Below are 19,768 nucleotides of genomic sequence, written 5' to 3' on the forward strand. Positions count from 1 at the left end.
TTGAGTGGTTGAGACATGACTGAGATAGCGATAGTCAGTCTTATTTTATATAAAATATATACTTGCTTTTTGTGGTTTTAAGTTTTATTAGAGCTATAAACATCACTTCTTGTCAGATTATATTCATCTATGTTTGCAGTGCACATTTGTGAGATACTCCAACGTCTGATGTGATGTAGTTTAGTCACTATATCTAAGGATATAGATAACGGATTGATAGTTTCCATATTGTCCTATATTTACTGTAACACATAAGTGACTCTATTTTCTTCTTTGAAAACACAAAATGAGAATTTTGAGAACTTCTGTTTTCTTTACAACAAAAGTGGAAGCTGATTTAATGTAAGATTTAAGATGTAGAGTATATAATATATCATTAAAATAATATATGTTCATGCAGCTTATCAGTATAATTCAACATATGTAGAAAACAAAACCTTAGAGATGTACAGCATACGGTGGGGTGGGTGAATTGTGTCTATTTTATTTTTAATGTTTATTTTCATTCATTGAAACAGTAAGATAAACCAATGTAAATGCTGACAGTACCACCATAACTCACGTCTTCCTTTATCTAAACAATTATTTTCCACATCATTAAAGAGCTTATGCCCGGCCATGTATCATAATTTATTTGAAGCTACCTTCAGACACGTGTAACCTCTGTTACTTCAAGGACAATGAGCTCTCGCTGGGAAAGAGTGAGGGAAATGTCATGGTTAAATGACAAAAACCTGATTAATTGTTTCATAAGAACCTTCTATTCCTGGTCAGTGGAGAATGTTCATTATATTATTAAGGTAAAAATTGGCAATTAATTATGTACAGTATCAGTAGTACTTTCTGGACATTGGCATCAAACTGCGCTGTATTGGATTCTATAGTCGCTGGGATGATATGTTTTGACATTGGAATATTGTGTTAAGTGTACAAATATTTGCTGTTTTCATTGACAAATTATCAGTTGTAATGATGAGGCATAATTTAACAGACGCTGAGGTGCAAATACATTTGTTGATGTGGCAAAACATGACCCTGGCAGATGTTCTCCCATGATATCAGTTTATGAAAATCTTTCATTTTTCTCTTCAGTGAGCATCTGCTGGACAGATGGAGTGAAAGTGGTTTGGCATTTAGTGTCTAACAGCAAGTTACTGTATAACAGTGATGTGTTTTCCTCTTACACAAATGGACAAATCTATTAGCATTTCACTAATCTATTAGCATTTCTATTATCTAACAAATGTGTCTGCATATTTTTGAATGCTAAAAATATAAATTATGACAACTTATTGCAATTCATTACAGCAACAAATATGAGTGATTACAGAGTCATTCAAAAAAAGTAATTCAAAAGCAGTTATTTATTCAGGAAATTTCATCAAAAAGTCATTGAATCATTTACTCAACAGATTTGTTCAACAAAGCTGATTCATTCAGGAACGAAACACAGCTAGCTTTAGTTTGTTTGCAACTATTTTTGTTTGCGAAGCAACATATTATTTGAAATATACTGCTAGTTCTCAAAATTGTGGTGTTTTATCTTGTGTCTATGGCCGAAAGTATACTTCCCTTGTCTATGTTCAGCTCTGGCTCGTGACCTTTTGCACATGTACTGTAGAAATATACATACATATATATATATATATATATATACATATATATATATATATATATATATATATATATATATATATATATATATATATACATATATACATATTACCCAATCTGGCATTTTTTTAAAATAAACGAATCGTACTAAATGTTAAAAATCTTTTTTTTTTTTTTTTTTTTAAACAACATAAGAAAATAATGCCTGAAAAAAAAAATCTCACACATTATTTTAAATTAAATACATTTTAATAATACATTTATTATTTATCTGAAGGAAGTAATGCCTGAAACATTTTTTCTTTGCTGGGGGGAGGAAATGATTTTCAGGCATTATTTGGTTAAGTGCCTTTTAATGTTGTGGTCCTTTGGTAAAGATGCGTCATACAGATCTGGAAAAGAACCATTGTGCAACAAGCCATAACTTATTTCAAAACAGCCGTTATGTAACTTAGCTAATAGTCTGTATTTGTTATTGTTGATGTTATTGCATGGGTTAAGGTACAGGACCAAAAAAACACCCCTTCCCCTTTTTGCAATCGCCCACACAAACATATAAAGTCCATTAGAGCACTGCTCAGAGGAGATGCTAGTAAATGCTCTCGCAGTTCAGTCTAGTTCACTGCCTTTCTATTTTCTCCAGAGCGACAGAAGCATGTGCTGGGGTATTGAATCTGCCACTGTTCTCCTCTGCTTTTTGTGAGACTAATTAGCTTGTCTATTTCTTCCTAAATCATGATCGAACACCCTACAGCTGAGCTGAATAAAAAAATAAAATAAAAAAAGGATCCACATAAAAGTCTCATATAGGACACAGTGTGCTGAATTCAGTCAATTTCAGAAAGCAGTTTCAATAAAATATAGTCATAAGCAAATCACTTCTGCTTTACAGTATATGTTTATATCAGTTTCTTTTTGTTTTTGTGAAACATGATTGATTCTTTGATTAAATCCTTGGTGATTTCTGCCACAGTCAGTCTGATTTCCGTTCAGTCACCTCTGAACGACGACTCTTTTAATCACAAAAGAAGTGGTGAACTTGTAATATAGCAAACAGCATAATGGACCCAAACAACTCTCAATATACCAATTTAAACATGTTGCCCAGAGGGGATGTACTAGCATTAAGGAAAAAGAAATGTAGCTTTGCATAAAACATCTCTGGGTGTTGTAGTAGGTTTGCTTTTAGAGAGAGCTGTAGCCCCCAGAGAGCTAGCCAGTGAGAAGAGATCAAGCCACAGAGTAAATGTTTTACATCCCAAATCTGATTGGTCAGATTGGAAAGCTTTCTTGGCCAGTGACTCAGACAGTCTATAAAAGGACAGCAATGAAAACAGAGCACAGCAACATATTTCAAACCTGTGGATTATTGTTGTGTTTTCATGGGAAGGTAATGACTTATCCATGACAACATTGTTGTCCAACAGTAAGTTATTGCTTCAGTAGTTTTCTTGAATTGGCTGTGCTAGTTTCTGCACCAATAAGTTCAGTTATGGCAGCAAATGATTTCTATCACTATTGCACTATAATTAATAACATAGAATAAGTGGGCCTGACAATGGCAATGAAGTCTGAATTATATTTAATTATATATAAACTATTAGGGTTCAAAGATTCAAAGTTAATAGTATTAATTTTGTATTTCCAGACCGTCCACCTGCTCCAGTTAATGTGTCAGTCATGCACCTGAGAGCTGATTCAGCAACTGTGTCCTGGGAGGTGCCTGAGGGTGACATCATCATCGGCTTTTCCATCTCCCAACAGGTAAATCATTTCAAAATTTTACAAAAAAATATAAACTGTCAATTCTACTATTTCTAAGAATATGGGCACAGACAGCATGTTCTTTTTGTAAACAAGTAAGAGACATTTTCACACAGTTTTTTTGCATTGTATCCAAGCAATTTTGGTCTGACCGTAGCTCTCATATATTTGTTTCTCCCAATTTTACAAACTTTTTTAGCCTGAAATCCTTTTTTTTTCTTAAACATATTTAACAATATTTACAAGACAGAATATCCAGTTATAGTATTTTCAGGGTCTGAAATATTTTGTAATAAATATTAAGAAATATTAAAAATTATTTTTACTATGTCATAAAATGTTTACAAAATTAAAACAATAACCTGTCTTTTTAAAAATTTAAATGCCATGTGAATTTTTTGTAAATGAAATCATACCAGATTTTAGCATGGCTGAAACACTGTTTTGACCAATGAGAAGCCAGGACCAGTGTTAATTTTGGCAGGCGTTTTTGATTTAGTCTTAGTCTTAGTCTTGAGACGAAAATGATTAATAGTCTTAGTCACATTTTAGTCATTTGAGTCTTTCAAAGTTTTAGTCTAGTTTTAGTCGACGAAAAGTCATTGCATTTTAGTCAACTTTTAGTCACTACTTTTAGTCAATAGTTTTAGCCAAACTGTAGTTACCAGAGTTTATTTTGGTAGCGATTTTATATGTAGTTTTCAAATTAAAATAATCATTAATTCTTCTCTCTTTAGACCAAATCAATTTTACAAATCAAGCTTATGAGAAATTTGAATCAAGGACTGAATTTGGAAAATCTTGAATAAATTATGACATTTTTCATTTTTTGGGTGAACTTTCTCTTTAAGTGAAAAAGGAGCAACTTATAAAAATAGTGTATATATATATATATATATATATATATATATATATATATATATATATATATATATATATATATATATATATATATATATATATATATTTAAAGAAGCACAATAAGACAAATACAATAGAGATACAAATTAAACTCATTTTTCAGATACTGTAGGTTTTACTTAACATGTATACATTTATTTAACATCTTTTGTTGGTTAACATTAATGACAGATAGGTATTTCATTTGGAATGCTGTCCTTTTAAGACGGAAGGCATGCATGAAATACTGACACACGTTCAGTTTTCACCCACCTGTTCACGTTCACTTAATCCATAACCTACTGTATTTACGTGAGATACTCTACACGATAAACATTCAGACTGCTGTGTGTGTATTTGAGCGTTAAAAACTGATTGCGCGCTGTATATGAGAACTGAGGAAGTGGAGCGTGCGCGCGCGCGACAGAGAGAACACTTCTATCAGCTTGATTTCGCCTATCCCGCCTTCACTAACTTTAAGTTAATCGACTACGAATTGTGACTCCCGGGAAAAAACGGGACGTCTGGTTACCTTATCCATACCCCTTCGGGTGCTGAGGCCATTGTTTCAGATCGCTAGTTCGCGTTTTTGTAGTCTATCCATCCACTGCGGGCTGCTATACTGACTAGATATGCAAACGCCCCTTATCTGATCGCAATCCAATGACAGGGACGCACATTTTGAAAGACAAAAGCCTATAGGATGCATTTTGAATGTCTGGTAGTCCTCAAATAACATTATAGTCCAGTCTCGTCTAGTTAACGAAAACGCGGCATAAATTTCGTCATAATTTCGTCATCAGATATTATTTTTAGCTCGTCAATGTCTCGTCTTCGTCACAGAAAAAATGTTCGTTAACGAATATTTTTCGTCGTCGTCTTCGTTAACGAAATTAACACTGGCCAGGACCAGAACTTTTCTAAACCTTTATAAACGTTTTCCTTAAACTTTCATACATCCATGCTTTTATACTTAACTATACCTTTTATTTAAAAATTGAATGTGCAATAAATGTGAATTTGGTTATATTTAGATGTAGATTTGATTTCTGTCACATCCTCATTGTAAAAGATTAACATTGTTGTTTACTGAAATTCAGCAGCTATTTATTATCTAAGTGACTGAGACATTCGAGCAATTACAAATATATCTGTCAATCATGTTATGCAATAGATTGTCTGCATGTCTGTAATGGCTGTGCTGGTGACGCTCACAGATTAATGCATTATTCATTTAGCCAAGGACTTCTGTCAGACTCCCCCACACCTAGAGGCTGCTTCAGAGCCCAAGGGCAGAGGAAAGTGCTTTGGATCTATTTGCAGACTTTAAAGACCAATCAAGGCAGAGCTAAATGCAACATTAAGTTAGATGGCAGAATTATAGCTGAAATGAAAGGGCTTCGAGTAGATCCGTTAGCGCACTAACATGTGACTTATACTTATTAGGTGACCTCACAGAAAGTGCTTACTGTTACTGTACTGCTGACCTCTAGACAGCATGAGCCATTTGAAATGTCAGCAAATACCAGCCTAAAGCTGCAGGTGATGTTTCATTCTTTGTAAATTCTACAGGAACCTTGATTTTTTTTTTTTAGTTTGGAAGAACATGTATATATATATATATATATATATATATATATATATATATATATATATATATATATAATATATATATATATATATATATGTAGTTTAGACTCGGAATGAACAATGGCTAAAAAACACCCCAGGATCAATGTGAGCCCATCACAACCCACAGAATATAATTCCTCAAGATAAATGCACTCTTAAATACTTGTTTCGGGTGTTTCAATCAGACTTATTGACACAGGTGAATAAAATTTACAAGCATTTGTGAAAAAATAGGTTATTCTAAAGATCTCAGTGAATTCAGGAATGAATTGAGTGGTGTAAATCGAAGCACTACTTGACTCTGGAGCAGTGGCAACCTGTTGTGGAGCAATGGCTCACGCTTCTCTGCCCGGAAAGTCTGGGTTTGGCAGGTTCCATAAGAACATTACCTGTTTGACTGCACTGTGCCAACTGTAAAGTTTGATGGAGGAGGGATAATGGCATGGGGCTGTTTTTAGGGATTGGGCTTGGCCCCTAACTTCTAGTAGGCTTCAGCATACCAAGACATTTTATGCTTCTAACTTAGTGGAGACAGTTTGGGGAAGGCCATTTTCTATTGCAGCATGACTGTGCCCCATGCAGTGCACAAAGGATGGTCCATGAAGACACTGGTTGGATGAGTTTGTTGTGTAAGAACTTGATCGGCCCACACAGAGCCCTGACATCAACCCCATCAAACACCTTGTGGATGAACTGCAATTGAGAGAGGCCTTGTTGTCCAACATCAGTGCATGTCCTCACTAATGCTGTACTGTATGAATGGCCAAAACTCCCACAGAAAACACTGTCTTCTAAAACATTCTCCTACACATTCTTTCTAAAAGAGTGGAAGCTATAGCTGCCAAGGGGTGACCAACTCTACATTAATGTTTATGTTAGGGCTGCACAATTATTACAAGAATCATGATTGTCGATTATTTCCATGAAATTGAAATTGTGATTACAATTATCACTATACAATTTACACTGAATGATGTTTTAAACAGCTTTATACCATTGTTTGAAGCAACTACATGCCATTTGATATGAAAGTACACAAGCTGAAAACACTCTTCTTGAAAAAACTTTTATTGCTTTTCTATAGCATTAAGCTTCAAATGCCAACTACATTATACATTGGTTTAGTTTCTTTGGTAACACTTTAGTATAGAAACCAATTCTAGTTGCTTATTAGCATGCCTTTATATTAACATATTGGCTCTTCATTAGTACTTTTGAAGCACATATTATATTATATACATATTTTGCATCTCTAATCCTACCCAGTACCTAACCTTAATAACTATTAATAAGCAGTTAATGCTTTGTTAATAGCGATAATTGGACCCTAAAAAAAGTGTTACCATTTCTTGTAAAAAAAAAAAAAAGTAAAAATATGGTTGGTATTATAATGTTATACTAGAACTAAAATTAAAAGGGGTCATGAACTGAAAAGCCAAAATTCCCTTGATCTTTTGACAAATAAGAGGTCACTCTACTGTAAAAAACATCCTGTAAGTTTCAGAACTCAAAACTTTTTGTTAGTCTAAAAACAGCTTATTGAAGGCAGTTTGCCAAAATGACAGCTTTTGGAATGTTATATTCTATGATAATAGTGTGGATAAGCATTGTAAGTGGACCGCAGAGAACATACAAAGATAAAAACAAAAAACAAAAACAAAGGCAGTTCATGACCCCTTTAAGATAACCTGTAAAAAACACACATGTTTTAAGCATGCAGAATAATGAAAGTGGAGTTTTATTTATTATTTTTTTTATTAATTTTGGAATTGCCTCTGAATAATTTGGCACATGATTGTGGCATCCGTAATTGTAATCACAATTAGGAATTCAATTATTTAGCAGCCAATACAATGTCATTAACGTCACTGTTAGTGTAATGGTCTGGTGTCCCAGTGGTTTTGTCCATATGGTGTGAGGACAAAGGTCTCTTATAGCATCTTGGATACATTGCCACAGTTCTTCTGGATTTATTCTGTCTCAGTTTGTTCTGTTTCTTCATGTCATTCAAGACAAACTGGATGATGATGAGATCAGATCTCAGATCTCTGTGTGGAGCACACTTGTCAGACTCCTCGTGCAAACAAAAATCTCACTGGATTATTATAATTAGCGGAAAAATGAATGTTTGGAAATGTAAACTGATATTTCCTACTCACACACTACAGCAAAAGAGAGAAATAACTGACTTAAAACCATTTTTAGCTGGTGAAAATACCAGTGTTCTAATAATTTTGCCCACCACTATATATACTTCTGTTCTATACCAATGGTGGTTTAACTCTTTCAGAGAATGGACGGCAAAATGCAGAGGTTTATCAGGGAGGTGAACACCACCAGCAGATCCTGTGTGCTGTGGGACCTGGAGGAGGAGACAGATTATATTATCCAAGTGCAGTCCATCGGCCTTTATGGAGAAAGCCAGGCCAGTAAACGCATCCACTTCAGAACCCTGAAGAAAACAGACCGCTTCCCCTCAAACAGTTCGAACCAAGGTAACAGCCCAGTCCTCCTCTTATATAACAATATCATTCTTCCCACTTTTGATGCAGTCCATCATAGCTTGACATTTTGTGTGTTAAAAATGTGAAACGTCAAACATCACACTGATTGTTTACAGTGTCAGAGGATTCCGCGATTGTGTTCAACAGTTCCTTTTCCTACAACCCAATTAATTATTGATGAACACTTCACGCATGGATGCAGGTAGACCTTGTTCTGCCTCTCATTTTCAGCTCCAATTTCTAATCAGCTCCCTGTTTCTCAGGGGGATATGCTGTATATTGGCGCTGTGCGGCACAAGCAGGTGGTTCCTAATAGCAGGCCAATTGAGTGGATTATTAACAGCCATTTCAATGTTGTGTTGATACGAGATGTTTTTGAGAGATTTTCTCTTCTGCATGAAATCTAGCACAGCACTGAAAACCAGATAAATCAGGTCGCTTTTAACATGAGAGTAGCTATTTTTGCCATCCATGTTGAAAACAAGAAAACATCCAATCTTATGCACACCGACGCAGATGGAGCGCTTAAAATTAATCATCGGAGCATTCAAAGATACACATAATTCAGAAACATGCTCAATATGTCATTAATGCACTCCTGTCTTTGAACTGAAATAACATATTCAACACATTAAGAATGTATCATCAAATATGATTTGAAGACATAACATTTGACTCTTGCTGATACAGGAAGTGTAATTAAGGAGGTTCACTGAAAATGAATTCTATAGAGCTTCAGTTTAAATAAACTACATTTAGAATCTCTAAAGCTCCTGTATGACTGAATAGGTGAAAAAAAATTCTTCCATATAGCCTCTATTATATTATAGAAGTGTGAATTTAGCTTCATCTTGGCTTTCAGCTAAGGCCACAGTCTAAATTCATCCAAGTGAAGAGAAAAGGACTGTCATTAGGAAAGAAGAAGCCTGGGCAAAACTTACACACACAATGAGGCATAAAAAGTATACTCTCAACTCATTCTAAGCTCATTTTTAAAAAGAAGAGGTTTTACTCTCCAATGCTAATAGATTTCTCATCTTTTTGCTTTTATAGTGGCTAAAATTCAAGGACTTTTAAAAACATCTCTCATTCTCTTTTTTTTCAGTCCTTGGTCATTATAGTTTTCCTGCATGTAATTTTTTTTTTTAATGAAATGTCCCTGTACTGTTAAACTCTATTATTCTGTGACATTTCCCCCTTTTAAAAATAATCTATTTTATCTATCTTTCTGATTTTATTTAATTATTTAGTTTACAGTGTTCAGTATTAAGGGTCATAGTTTAAGAATTGGTCATAGAAAAATCCATAATAACCACTAATCTGAATATGAATTTTTAAAAGTTCAGCATCTTCTACATTAATAAATACAGAAACATCAACAGTTTCTCAAAATAAAGGTTAATGTTTCTCCCAGAGAAAGAATTTAACAGTGCATCATTTAAATTCTAGACATTTGCATGATTGTGACCCAGTGATGTACTGCATGTTCAGAGGAGTTCCAATTAGTGTAGTCTCTCTCAATACATCAGTGCATTTTTCTCTGTTCCTATAATAATGAGTCTCATCATGATGCAAAAACAGTTAAATTCCAATCCACCCTCCTCTATCCTGCGGTGCATAAAATATAAAAAATAAGAAACAAAATAATCAGCAAGTATTATCAACCATCTTACAACAAGCAAAAAAGAACGATCCAATGCAGAGTTTTGTTTTTCAACTCTAAAAAGTCAACTTGTCATAATCGCCCGAGGAATCTGACCAGTATCCAAAAAAATCCAAAATGGAAAGATGTCGTCTTCATAGAGATAATAGAGAGATAGGAAAAGTGTGCCAAGTCACTGAGTAATGTATCTTGTTTTATGACTCTAGACAGTTTCACTCGCATCTCAGAAGTATTTTTGGCCAGTGCTTCTCATGTGCTGTCAGATTGAGCAGAAGATGATTCCCATTGGACTCAATTACTGTGATACTTCAAAGAACTGCGTCTGTAGAAGCTGAGTCAATATCAAAGACCAGATCCTGCAGGTCTAACAAACAAACCTGTGCATCCTGATGAGGAAAGACCTATCACATTTATGACTAGAAAGACAATAAACAACTTGCAGCAAGCACAATGCTGTCTCTGTGACGATCCATACAGATCCGCTTTGCCTGCACTTAAAGGGATAATTCACCCAAAAATGTAAATTCTGTCATCATCTTTGCAAAAGAAGATACTTAAAAAAAAGTCTCTGTACATTTTGTTCATACAGTGGAAGTCAGTGGAGTCCAAAACGTTGTCTTTCACTGTATGGGAAAAATATCTTCTAATCCACAGAAGAAATAAAGTGATGTAGACAAGTTTGCCCAAAAATTAAAATTCTGTCATCAATTACTCACCCTTGTGTCGTTTCAAACCCGTAAGACCTTTGTTCATCTTCAGAACACAAATTAGGATATTTTTGATGAAATACAAGAGCTTTCTGACCCTCATAGACAGCAACACAACTGAAACATTCTAAGCCCAGAAAGGTAGTAAGGATATTGTTAAAACAGTCCATGTGACATCAGTGGTTCAACCTTAATTTTACGAAGCTACGAGAATACTTTTTGTGTGCAAAGAAAACAAAAATTACAACTTTATTCTACAATTTAGTCTCTTAAGTGTCAGTCTCTGCCGTGTATTAACGAGAGTACCACGCATGTCGAAAACTGACATGTTATAGAAGAAATTGTTGAATAAAGTCGTTATTTTTGAACGAAGGTCTTTTATTTGGTATGACATGAGGGTGAGTAATTATTGACTGAATTTCATTTTTGGGTGAACTATCCCGTTAAGTTGTTCCAAATCTATATGAGTTTCTTTCTTCTGTTGAGCACAAAAGAAGATATTTTGAAGGATGTTGGTAACAAACAGCTGTCGACTTCCATAGTTTGAAAAAAAAAGGCTACCGTCAACTGTTAAATTAACTAAAATTCTTCAAAATATCTTCTTAAAACACAAAATATATAATGTTCAACAGAAGAAAGAATTTAATACAGGAGCAACTTGAAGGTGAGTAAAAGATGACAGAACTTTCATTTTTGTGTGAACAATCTCTTTAAAAATAAGGTTCCAAAAGGAACAACAGAAGAATAATTTTGGGTCCCCCAAATAACCTTTCATTGAACAGTTCTTAGAACAACCGTTTTTATCTTAGGCCCCGTTTAAACTAGTGCGATTTTGTTTTAAAACGGTGTTTTAGAATGAAAACAATCCTCGTCTACACTGCCGTTTCCGCTGCATTTCAGAAACGATCAGCGTTTACACAAAGTCCCTTTAAGACAAGTCATGTCACTCGGTGGCCATCTTTTAAACACCTCTCGGGCATCCAAGTGCAACTCCTATCTCTTTGAATGGGGAAACATCAAATTCTACAAAACTGTTCACTAGGCTTGCGATTAAATTTCATATTTGAAATCACCAAAAGAAATCTGATAACAACTGTGTCATAAATGTTGTTTCTTTTGCTCAAATAACGTTATAAAAAGCTTATTATTCAGGCTAGATCAGCCAGTGCGAATGTGCAGTCCTGAGCGCACGTCTCAGAACGCTGACTGTTTCTATAGCAACCGGGACGCTTCTAACGGCAGCTGCAGTGATGCGCTGACTTTACCGATTAGCGATTGGCCCTTTCATTTAGAAGGCGGGGCTTCCTGCGATTGAGCGACCATATTGATTGTTGCATTTTTCCCCATTCAAAACTATACGAGTGACATGTCTTGGGTATAGTCTTTGGTTTACACTACACAATCTAAAACGCATGTCACGTGACCATTCATGCAGGTACAGCCACATATATGAATAGGTAGGTTCCCTATTATTTAGATCGCGGACGCATCTACGTGCTTGGAGCGATTAAATGGGGAATCTACCTATACACCTATGGGTACAACAATGCGCATGATGTTATTGTTTACACGGTCATCAAGGATACCCAGAGCAAATGTAGGCAGCCAATCTCTCATTTTCCAAAGTCTCCGTTTTGGTCCATTTACACTGAAACACAACCCTGAATTTTCAAACTAAAATGGGGTCTGCAGCATTTTCAGAAGCTTCCTTTTTTAAGGGTCGAAAACGCCAGAGTAGTGTAAACGAGGCCTTAGTGGAGAACGATTTGAAGACTCCTTTTCCACTGTAAAGTACATTTTGTGCTAAGTAAAAGTTCCATGGATGTTAAAGGTTCTTCATGGAACCATCAGTGTCAATAAAGGACCTTTTTTTTAGAAGTGTAGGTTTGGAACAACGTGAATCAGTAAATGATGGCAAAATTTGTGCAGCTGCAGTGATTCTCTTCGTGCTCTTCATGAGAATGTCACAGTACATGTGCAACAGTGTCTTTGAACTTATTTCAGGCTTGTGGAACTAATGAGCAGATGTCTTGCTTTGGATCCTTACACCAAAGAAGACGCGAGGAAGCACTAAGTTGTGTCATATAGCAGCTCTTTTTTAAAGGGCTCTAAAGAGCTTCCCTGATGGGCTTTTGGAACCTAACCAGTTAAATAAACAGCACTGCGTCCCACATGAGGCTCTTATCTCTGTTGAGAGATGTGGCAAGGGTAGGTTGAGCCTGTTTGTGGAGCACAGGCGGCATTCATTTTACACACATGAGTGAAAAACCTCCACACTTATCGTTATAAATATTCATAGGGCTGATTAGAGGATCGTTTCGCCTGTCTTCTATCCTGAGTGTTCAGCAGCAGAGAATGTGAACGGGAGCGAGAATTCATCTCAATACTGTGAGACAGCTATTGGAAATCACGACAATACATGTGATATCCAGTAATTGGCTGGGAGTAATACCCCCCCCCAACCCTTCTTTTTCAATTTATGACAGCAGGTGTCTCAGTGGCAGTTCTGCTTTTATCCAGAAAGGAACAGTAATTGGGAAGAGTGGTGCTCTGGACCAACTCCACACAGGTTAAAAGATATTAGGAAGAGAAAATGGGCATGAATTCAATCCCTTTAACACTGGATTAATAATGAAGACAGATGGCTGGGTGGATCAGGCAGTGGTTGGATGGTCGTTGTGATTGGGATGCTGGGAAATTGACCAGCTTTGGAATACATCCTTAGGGTTTAACAAAAGTAAAATTAATCACATAAGCAGCTGGCAGCATTCTGCATTATTTTTTCCCTCTTCATTTTTACACTATGTAACTTTTGGCCCTCTATTAGTTGAAGCATAAAAATAGCAGAGGAACATCGTTTTTGGTCATTACACGAATTGTTTCGGCTTCGCTGTTCTGTTCAGATGAATCAAATGACTTGCATCTTTATTTATGGATATGACGTAAACAAACACAGACAACAGACGGAAGTATGAATTTTCTGGTAAAATCCATCCCGAAGTATTAATAGTTATTAAAGGCTTAACAGTAATTAAAGGTAAAGCAATAACACAGTTTGGAAGATGCATTTATAATGTACTCTCTCAATATTTACATTTTGTTAATTACAAAAAAAGTTATATAGTGTAGCTTTAAAAATGGTTATACTTATTTTAAAAACATGACATTTTTAAAGGTATCTAATTTAAGTGTAGTATTTTAATGTTTAAAAACTTCTGCTATCTACAATTTATGTCCCTGAAAAAATGTGTTTATGAACATAAAATTGTTTTGGGTCTGGATTATGACACACACACACACACACACACACACACACACACTCTCTCTCACACACACACACACACACACACACACACACACACACACACACATATAATACTTTAATTCTGCAAGGACGTATTAAATTGATCAAAAGTAACAGTAAAGAAATTTATTGTGTAATGAAAGATTTCTGTTTTAAATAAATGCTGTTCTTTTAATGAAATGTTTTCTATTAGTTAAAGTATCCTCAAACAAAAAAAGTTCCACAAAATACTCGAAACTTTTGAACAGTAGTGCATAGAAAATTTATCATCACAATTTCTGATTCATGACTGCAAGAATGAAAATTGTGCTCTTTTAATTTCAGAGTTGGCTCGGTGATGACTGTATCAGCTACAAATGACCATTCAGGTCTAAGTACAATCAATCATAGATGACCCTCTGTCTCCTCTAACAGATGACCCGACTGTTCAAGGCCTGGATAAAGCTCGACACCTGCAGACAGGAGAGATGATCATCATTGTGGTGGTGCTTCTTATGTGGGCAGGTGAGACACTGATGTCAGCTCATAGGAAATGTGTCGACTCTATTAATAACATTCAAGTCCTGGAATTCTGTTCTGACTGTATATGCCTACTGAGAAAAACTATGCTTGCAAACATTACCTCATGAATTATTAACCTCTGAGAGAGATGAAAAGCAAATGAGTTTGAGAAAGAGAGAGCGCATCATAATTGGTCTTGGATCTGCTAATGGTTATTCATTTTTCACCTGAATAATTTTAGCATCACTTGAATTAAGTGGTGCTTAAAATTTCACTATACATGCCAGCTCTAAAAGCCTGAAAAACCATAATATGCATTAAACTGATAAAATATGAAATGTACTGGCTGAATATTGAGAAGGGCATGGGAAAGAGAAGCACTTCTCTGCTTACGTAAGGCACTGAGCCAGTCTGCCTCACTGTCACAAAATAATTCATGCGCTCAATTGCAACTGCCACTCCAGCAAACAAGGAATGTCTTCGCATCGCTGGGCTTTGACTACTGAAAAGAATTCTGTCTGCCCCTCTCAATCCAGAGGATGCTGAACGTGTCCAACATAAAGAGCAGGGGCAGCCCCACTCCCTGATTTAAAAGTGACGCCATCACCCTACATTTACACACAGAAATGCTAAAAATGATTTAATAGAACGAGTATAAATATCATATCAAGTAGGTGTGTAACGGTACACCAAAAAATTTGGTACACATGCATGTGTACTGAACAAATACAACGTTAGTTTAACCACTGCATGAGTGTAACTTAATTGAAAACTTATTGTTACTTTTAATAAGAAACAAAATCTCATCTTTCAAATAATGTCCATTTGTTTCTTTGATGCGACGTGACAGATCGCTGTATAGGTGCCTCAGTTCAAACGGCAGCACAGACCTTTCCCCTTTACTTCTAATTTTAACATGAAATAAACATGAATGAACATCTCACCCCTCATGTAATCGCTTGATCGGTGTTTCAACTGTGGAAAAACGTCAATAAAACAGCTTGTAAACAAAATTTCACATAGCATTTCATTTTATCTCAAGCATATCATTAGTGTCTACAGCTCATTAGTTTGCAAGAAAAATGTGCGGAGCAGAGCATTTCTCTAAATATTAGACTATATACTTCATTATATTTGACTTTACCTGTAAGTGATGTCTTAATTATTTAATGTACAGTACTGTATGTATTGACAGCCACTTTTCAAAATTCAAAAACTTAGAAATGAATGTAAAATCTCCATTATGTGCAATTTACGTTTGCATACAGTTTTTTTTTTTTTTTTTTTTTTTTTTTTGGAGTGTGGATTATTATATTTAAAGATAAGTGGTAATTGAATTAAGTTTGGGCTCTGTTGTTATTTGTAACCTTATAGTATGTAAAAGGGCTCCCTATAATTTAAAGCACAAGCTGATGTAGATTTTAATCTCTAAGAAAAATTTAATTACAGTTGAATTCATGTAAAGAACAAGCAATTTTTTCATTAAACCTGTTTAATAAATAAAAAATAAAAAACTATTGTATGTCTATTTTTTTCCCTGCTGTACTGAAACCATACCAAACTGGACTGTCTTTGTTGTGTTTTCCCTCCCCATGTGCTCAATGAGCCAGTTTCACCCTGTCTAATTAGTCATTCTGTTCACCTGTGTTCCTCCCCATTCCCTCGTTATCCTGTGTATTTAAGCCCCAGTCTGTTCAGTCTGTGTTTGTCTGGTCTACCAGTTGTGTACGTGTCTTCCTTCCCTTCCAAGTGTGGAATAACCCTGTGTGTTGGATTTAATAAATGACAGTTTCGTTTATCCACGGCTCCTTCGTTCCTCCTGGCAGCATATCGTGACACATGTATATATTTATATTCATATAATTTATATTATATATAAATATATTTAATATACAGGTGCATCTCAATACATTAGAATGTCATGGAAAAGTTCATTTATTTCAGTAATTCAACTCAAATTGTGAAACTCGTGTATTAAATAAATTCAATGCACACAGACTGAAGTAGTTTAAGTCTTTGGTTCTTTTAATTGTGATCATTTTGGCTCACATTTAACAAAAACCCGCCAATTCACTGTCTCAGCAAATTAGAATATGCTGACATGCCAATCAGCTAATCAACTCAAAACACCTGCAAAGGTTTCCTGAGTCTTTAAAAAAGGGTCTCTCAGTTTGGTTCATTAGGCTACACAATCATGGGGAAGACTGCTGATCTGACAGCTGTCCAGAAGACAATCATTTACACCCTTCACAAGGAGGGTAAGCCACAAACATGCATTGTCAAAGAAGCTGGCTGTTCACAGAGTGCTGTATCCAAGCATGTTAACAGAGTTGAGTGGAAGGAAAAAGTGTGGAAGAAAAAGATGCACAACAAACCGAGAGAACCGCAGCCTTATGCGGATTGTCAAACAAAATCAATTCAAGAATTTGAGTGAACTTCACAAGGAATGGACTGAGCCACCACACACAGACGTGTGAAGGAATTTGGCTACAGTTGTTGTATTCCTCTTGTTAAGTCACTCCTGAACCACAAACCACGTCAGAGGCATCTTACCTGGGCTAAGGAGAAGAGGCATCTTACCTGGGCTAAGGAGAAGAAGAACTGGACTGTTGCCCAGTGGTCCAAAGTCCTCTTTTCAGATGAGAGCAAGTTTTGTTTTTCATTCGGAAACCAAGGTTCTAGAGTCTTGAGGAAGGATGGAGAAGCTCATAGCTCAAGTTGCTTGAAGTCCAGTGTTAAGTTTCCACAGTCTGTGATGATTTGGGTTGCAATGTCATCTGCTGGTGTTGGTCCATTGTGTTTTTTGAAAACCAAAGTCACTGCACCAGTTTACCAAGAAATTTTGGGGCACTTCATGCTTCCTTCTGCTGACCAGCTTTTTGAAGAAGCTGATTTCATTTTCCAGCAGGATTTGGCACCTGCCCACACTGCCAAAAGCGCCAAAAGTTGGTTAAATGACCATGGTGTTGGTGTTCTTGACTAGCCAGCAAACTCACCAGACCTGAACCCCATAGAGAATCCATGGGGTATTGTCAAGAGGAAAATGAGAAACAAGAGACCAAAAAATGCAGATGAGCTGAAGGCCACTGTCAAAGAAACCTGGGCTTCCATACCACCTCAGCAGTGCCACAAACTGATCACCTCCATGCCACACTGAATTGAGGCAGTAATTAAAACAAAAGGAGCCCCTACAATGTATTGAGTACATGTACAGTAAATGAACATACTTTCCAGAAGGCCAATAAATTCACTAAAAATATTTTTTTTTTCTTATGAAGTATTCACATTTTTTTGAGATAGTGAATTGGTGGGTTTCTGTTAAATGTGAGCCAAAATCATCACAATTAAAAAAAAACCAAAGACTTAAATTACTTCAGTCTGTGTGCATTTAATTTATTTAATACACAAGTTTCACAGTTTGAGTTGAATTACTGAAATAAATGAACTTTTCCATGACATTCTAATTTATTGAGATACACCTGTATAAACATAACATATTTTTCTTAAATGCATACATGCATGTATGTGTATTTATATACACATAATAAATATACACAGTACACACACATACAGCGGGTAAAATAAGTATTGAACACCTCACCATTTTTCTCAGTAAATATATTTCTAAAGGTGCTGTTGACACGAAATTTTCACCAGATGTCGGTAACAACCCAAGTAATCCATACATACAAAGAAAACAAAACAAATAAGTTCAGAAATTACATTCTGTGTGATAAAGTAGAATGACACAAATAGTCTTCAAATCTTGAAGCTTCTGTGGGCCTCTTCTATGAACTCTAATCTGTAGTTCTTTAGAAAATCCATAGATTTTCTATTGGATTCAAGTCAGGTGATTGGCTGGCCATTCTAGCAGCTTTACTTTCTTTCTCTGAAACCAGTTGAGAGTTTCCTTGGCTGTGTGTATGGGATCATTGTCTCGCTGGAATGTCCACCCTTGTTTCATCGTCATCATCCTGGTAGATGGCATCAGATTTTTATCAAGAATGTCTCAGCACATTTTTCCATTCATCCTTCCTTCAATTATATGAATTTAGCCGGAGCCACACCATGATGTTTTTGGGTAATGTGCAGTACCATTTGACCTCCAAAAATGGTGTGTATTATGGCATCCTAAGAGTTTAATTTTGGTCTCATCTGATCATTTACATTTACATTTAATCATTTAGCAGACGCTTTTATCCAAAGGGACTTACAAATGAGAACAATAGATGCAATCAGACTAGCGAGAGAACAACAACAGTATACAAGTTCCATGACAATTATCAATAAAAAAGAAAAAAAACAAATAAATATCTATTATTAACAAGAATAGAAAATAAAATAAAAAAAAATAAAAAAGAAAAGAAAAGAAAAGAAAAGAAAAAAGAAAAGAAAAGGTAAGTGCTAGTATTAGTTGGTCGAGTGCTGGCGAAAAAGATGTGCCTTTAAGATGTTTTTTGAAGATGAGTAAAGACTCAGCTGTTTAAATTGAGATTGGGAGGTCATTCCACCAGTCCAGGAAAAGGTCCGTGAGAGTGATTCTGAACCTCTTTGGGATGGTGCCACAAGGCGCCGTTCACTTGCAGAACACAAGCTTCTGGAGGGCACCTAAGTTTGAATTAGTTTAGGTATATTGGTTCCGCGCCAGTGGTCGTATTGTAGGAAAGCATCAGTACCTTGAATTTGATGCGAGTGGCTACTGGTAGCCAGTGTAACCTGATGAGGAGAGGAGTAACGTGAGCTTTTTTTGGCTCATTGAAGACAACTCTCGCTGCTGCATTCTGGATCAGTTGCAGAGGCTTGATAGAACATGCAGGAAGGCCCTCCAAGAGAGCATTACAATAGTCCAGTCTGGAGAGAACAAGAGCTTGGACAAGAAGTTGTGTGGCTTGCTCTGACAGGAAGGGTCTGATCTTCCTAATGTTGTATAAGGCAAATCTGCAGGACTGGGTTGTTGTAGCAATATGGTCTGTGAAGCGTAACTGATGATTGATCACAACTCCTATGTTTCCTGGAAGGAGTTATGGTCGACGAACCCAGCTGTATAGAGTAGTTGTGATGAAACGATGGGTTAGCTGGAACCACAAGCAGTTCTGTCTTTGTAAGGTTGAGCTGAAGGTGATGGTCCTTCATCCAGTTAGAAATGTCTCTCAGACAGGCTGCAATGTGAGCAGCTACC

General features: G+C 35.9%; 1 protein-coding gene across 2 annotated transcripts in view; it reads left to right on the forward strand.

The window, feature by feature from the left end:
• The window catches only part of fndc4a (fibronectin type III domain containing 4a), a 32,129-nt gene that overhangs the window by 5,075 nt on the left and 7,286 nt on the right, over positions 1 to 19,768 (forward strand). For both annotated transcript variants that reach the window (XM_042747028.1, XM_042747027.1), the window contains exons 2-4: positions 3,263 to 3,378; positions 8,201 to 8,405; positions 14,503 to 14,592. In XM_042747028.1, coding sequence (XP_042602962.1) covers positions 3,263 to 3,378; positions 8,201 to 8,405; positions 14,503 to 14,592 — 411 coding nt within the window. The remainder of the gene's footprint in view (positions 1 to 3,262; positions 3,379 to 8,200; positions 8,406 to 14,502; positions 14,593 to 19,768) is intronic.

The sequence above is a fragment of the Cyprinus carpio genome, chromosome B20 (genome assembly GCF_018340385.1).
Source record: "Cyprinus carpio isolate SPL01 chromosome B20, ASM1834038v1, whole genome shotgun sequence".
NCBI classification, from domain to species: domain Eukaryota; kingdom Metazoa; phylum Chordata; class Actinopteri; order Cypriniformes; family Cyprinidae; genus Cyprinus; species Cyprinus carpio.